The following is a 4821-nucleotide window of genomic DNA, read 5'->3' as shown; positions in this document are numbered from 1 at the left end:
CACGAAGGCAAATTGTGAAGGAGTTTGGTGACTCGGCGCCATAACCGAAACAATCTTGATGACAATTTTTTAAGTTAACTAATCGATAATCATAATAAGTAACGTTAACTTAAGAATTTACGAGGGAATCAAAATTATAAGAGTATATATAGTACTAAAACTAGGAAGATGCAAGAAAAACAAGGGTGTTTTTATACAAATAAGAAAAAACTTGTTATTTTTCTATTTTCCATAAAGCCCTTTTAGTTTGGTACAAACAAGACTTTTTATTCTAAATTTCCAACACTAAGCAAATAGAATTAACAAGTGTATATAATATATAAACGAGAGGAATCGATTCTAGGCGTTAATTAGGGCATCGATGTTGGGACGAGCTACCATAAATAGGCGAAAGTATGCCTTTTCCGTAGGGTGTATTGAATCCCAGAAGACAAACTTTGATGGATCAGAGCACACGAATGAAAACCCATTACACATAAAGGTTGTTTCGATGTAACCGCTTCCACAGCAACCATGATCAACTTCATCAAAACCTACCAACAAAACACATAACACACATACAAGAAACTTAATTAATTACTTATATAAGCTTATCTATTTAGGTAATAGTACGGTGAAATGATGACCAAATCAAGGGTTTAGATTTATCTAACCAAAATTTTCATGCGATTGGATCATATTGTTCAAGGGTTCATATATGTCGATGTACGAGATTTTGGCACCCAGAGGAACATTGGAGAAGTTTAGTTGCATTAAGAACAATTCATGTTGAAGCATCATATTGTAATGTCTCGCAACAGCTGAATACTTGTCTACACAACCACGCTCGAAAATCACATTATGGGAATTCAATGTGATCACGATCGGTAAGCACCCCATTGGAGGTAGTCCAACCAAAGCTATTTTTCTTGCACCTTCTTTCCATAAATTCTATAATCACACCAACTTGTGTTAATTACTTATTTATTCTAAACATAAATTTCATGATGTTGTTATGTGTTGGTTTCACATTAAAACATATTAAAAGTGAATCCACATTGATAGTATAGGGTAATATAATCATTCATTGGAAAATGAGATTTTCCTAAAACCAAAAACAATCTACTTAGTTTAAGTTAGTGAGCACTTGTTTTAATTAAATGAAAGTAGTAACTATATAACTTTCTCTCTATCAATCTGGGCTGTGAAATTTGTGATGATTTCAATTTTTTTGTTGGATTAGCATGCTTGACGCTTTCTTGTTTTTCTGATCTGCCTTATCAACATTATAACTACTAAATACTAATTACCGACCTTTTATTTTTTATTTTATAAAAAAAGAATCCCATCTTGTTGAATATTGAGTGCCATAATGAAATTATGGGGTAAGTGTTGAAATTTATTTGAAATATAGAAAAGGAAGTTATCTGAGGATTTACATAAAATAATGAAAAATGGTAAAATAGACAAACACCGATTATAAAAGAATAGGTTTTTTTAGCAACTTTCATTAAATGCTGGATGAAGTTGTTCAAGATTTTTCTTTTTTATTATTGTTTTCCATAAAGTGGTCTAGTTGGGGCATTCGCTAAATAGTATATGTAGTCTCCGAACTAATTATCGACTGTAGCAAATTTAATGCAAGCAGCTGCGCATTTTATTTTTCACAACTTTTTATCCAAAGTTGAACCTTTTATATATAAATATTGAATGAAACAAAAGTGTGTATGTATCAGATTCAAACCTGTATGAAATCTTTAACATGCTGAAGCAAGAACTGTCCATAGGTTAATGGAGTATAGTTTCTTCGTATCGGCACAGAAAAATAATTAATAACGTAGTCATTTGTACCCGCGCTGATGAAAAAGAAAGCACTGTTCATATGATGTTCGGTTTTTCGCTCACCAAGCATACCCTCTAACCTCTTTTTGTATTCTTTAAAATGTTCCAATTGCTTTGGTATTGAAATCACATTCTGCCAAGACAAAACAACACAATGTTAGTTGAGAGTACAATCCATATATATCGGTTTCCATTGAAAGCAAAAAGTGTATTCAATTACAGAAACTGTGAAAACATGTCTGTTCTATTAATGTGACATGGTACATGATGTTATTAGCAGAAAATAGTAAACAATTATTATAAGATACATAGTAAAAGCCCATGTATAAAACAACTGCTTTAGAATTTCATAGGAAATGTTTTTTTTATATGCTTTCAGTAATTTTTTCTTTTTTAACTGATGATTTTAATTTTATAATTTTAAAATAACATGTGAATTTAGTTTATTTTTAATTTCATGACTATAAGACATTACCGCTAAATATTTAACTTAAACCGGAAAAATAATTTATTCACATTGATAGACTAAATTTATCATTTTCAGGAAAACCTTAAACTAAATTTCTCAGAACGAATAAAAACTAAAAATATAGATGAACTCCTTGTAAGAGAGAAAACAAAGAAAAATTATAAACAAATATTAAGTATGTGTTTAAAATTATCTAATCCAATAATATAGATGAAATAAATAATAAATCTTATTAAAATAAACTTTTATATAACTATAATATTATATTAAAAAACTTGTATATAAAATCTCTACGACAACATCATTACAAATGAAATAAAAAAAAAAATGAAGGTAAAGAGAAACAGGAGTTTTACACCCAAAGTTGGAGTTAGTGGATCAAAGCCAGAACCAGCAGAGGCAAAGCTGACACCCGTTACGATTTCTTTGTCGCTGAGATTCGGATCCAAATATGGTGGTAACAAGTCTTTTAGGCCTAAATATGAAGCTGCAACATGCATGAAGCAAAGAGAGATCACTTTTGGTAAATGCACATCTTAATTATGAACAAGTTACATAACAGTTAAATACTCAACATGCAAAGAAAGTGAAAAGAGAAGTTGGTATACCAATAAAATCAGTGCCAAGCTTCCCATTGGTGAACCTTCCTGTGGGAACTTGGTTAACAAAATCTCTACCATATGGTGGAAAATTGCTTCTGAAAGCGGAGTCTATGAAGTTGTTGTTTCCAGGGTCTACTGTGGAGTCTCCAAACACATACATGGCTGAGACCTGCTTCTTAGAAGCTTCAATGGTGGCCACAAAACATGACAAGATCAAAAGCAGGAAAATCTTAGAGAGAAAGGAGTGTGAGAAAGAGGCTTGCATGTTGCTGGGTATGTTGATGAGAAACGAGGGAGGGACCAGAACGAAGAACAGTTAACGTGGTTATGAGCTTCCTCCTGCTCTAACAGCAAAATGGAGTTTTCGAATGTATTGTATTATAATAACTATGAGATACGGCCATATGGACCTGTGTGGATGTCGAGTGAAATACCATGTGGATTTTTTGTGACCAAAACAACCCTTTAATTTAACGGATATTTCATAATTTTTCCATTCCTAAAATAGGTTTTGGTAAGCTATGGTTGAGGAAAGTTCACCCAACATTTCCAAGGGTTTCTCACCTTCTTCAACAACCTTTAATTTCTTGACAAGTGAGTGCTTCTTTTTATTTGAGATAGGATGTATGTTACTGGAGTGATGGTATTAATTGTTTATTGTTACATATATTTTCTTTTTAATTTACAATAAAATAACTTTGAATGAAGCTTAAAGCTAACTATTTCTTATTTCTTATTTTTCTTAATTATTTTTTTATAGATAGGATTTGATGTGCTGAAGGACATAAAAGATTGTATTAATAATAAAAGAAAAAGTATAAAGGAGTCATGCGGACTAGGACAAAACCCACCAAGCATAAAGAATCTAAGCAAAGCGAAAAATAAGAAGACTCTTTTGTTTATGTTTTTAAAGAAATCATATTAATTCTTCCAAACTACAAAAACTATAATTAACAAGAATGTTACACAGGGTGTTTCCTTCCCTATTCGAAAATCTCTCTTGGTTTGGATTCCTCTTAGTTTGGATTCTTGTCTACTATACATGATTACCTCTCAACCATACCTAGGGGTGGAGTGTTCCTCCCTCCACCACCACAAGGTGTTTCCTATACCTCTTCATTCCCTTTTTGTACTTCTATAATATTTAATTTTGTGTGATTAAAAATTTTAACTTTATAAACGGATGTCAGTATCCGTTATATTCTTAAACGAATGTCAACGAACGAATATCAACATCCGTTGCATATCTACATCTGATGTCAGTATCTAGAAAAGTTGTAACTACGAGCCCAAAAAAGCTATGGATCGCGAAATCACATTCCCAACATAGAAGAAGAAAAAGCTGAGAAGGGAAAAGTAGCAAAGCAGAGATTTTGATAACAAGGGAAAAAGCTTAAACTCAATAATAACATAGAAGAAGAAAATAGGTAAAGATGGTGGAGGAGAAAGGTTCTCACAATGAAGGTGTGCACTGTAGATAAGTGTCTGTTGGTATGTTTTCTAGTGAAGATGGCATTATGGTGAGAAGAAGGGAGCTTATAAGAAGAGAGGATTTTGTTATTGAAAAAGAAAAAGAAAAAGAAAGAGAAGAGTTAGAAAGAGTATTTAATTGGTCTCTGGAAGTTGTAGATGTAATATAAAAGGAAACTTTGCATGATGTGGCTTGTTTATGGGAACGTCATGGAGAAAATAAAGAGTAGAATTGAGTTGTAGTGTGGTTTAGGAAAGAAGAGGAGTGTGTGGCGTGAGAAGTTATATTTGAATGAGAAAGAGAGAATTTTAGTGAGGATGGTTAAAAACTAGGGTATGGTTTAGAGGGAGGTTGGAGATGAAGAAGTGGCGGTTGGGTTGGAGGTCACGGCTGGAATGGAAAAGAAGAATAAATAAAAATGAGAAGTAGAATGTTGAAACTTTGAGAGAGGAATGATA

At 32.3% G+C, this 4821-nt stretch overlaps 1 protein-coding gene across 1 annotated transcript; it reads right to left on the bottom strand.

The window, feature by feature from the left end:
- Positions 1-206: 206 nt before the first annotated feature.
- LOC108327289 (GDSL esterase/lipase At5g45960) lies at positions 207-3299 on the bottom strand. Its single transcript, XM_052870003.1, has 5 exons — positions 2899-3299; positions 2647-2777; positions 1724-1954; positions 654-930; positions 207-533 (listed from the first exon to the last, which is right to left on the bottom strand). The coding sequence occupies exons 1-5, from the start codon at positions 3155-3157 to the stop codon at positions 340-342; spliced, it is 1092 nt and encodes a 363-aa protein (XP_052725963.1). The 5' UTR covers positions 3158-3299; the 3' UTR covers positions 207-339.
- Between the last annotated feature and the right edge of the window lie 1522 nt (positions 3300-4821).

The sequence above is a fragment of the Vigna angularis genome, chromosome 1 (assembly GCF_016808095.1).
Source record: "Vigna angularis cultivar LongXiaoDou No.4 chromosome 1, ASM1680809v1, whole genome shotgun sequence".
NCBI classification, from domain to species: Eukaryota; Viridiplantae; Streptophyta; class Magnoliopsida; order Fabales; family Fabaceae; genus Vigna; species Vigna angularis.
This window is presented reverse-complemented; position numbering and strand designations above follow the sequence as displayed.

Excerpts from the sequence above, each read along its gene's own strand:
- LOC108327289 (XM_052870003.1), bottom strand. The coding sequence starts at position 3,157 with ATGCAAGCCTCTTTCTCACACTCCTTTCTCTCTAAGATTTTCCTGCTT. Across the intron at positions 1,955-2,646 it reads CACTAACTCCAACTTTGGGT|AATGTGATTTCAATACCAAA; the intron begins GTAAAACTCCTG and ends TTGTCTTGGCAG. Across the intron at positions 534-653 it reads CCAATCGCATGAAAATTTTG|GTTTTGATGAAGTTGATCAT; the intron begins GTTAGATAAATC and ends TTTTGTTGGTAG.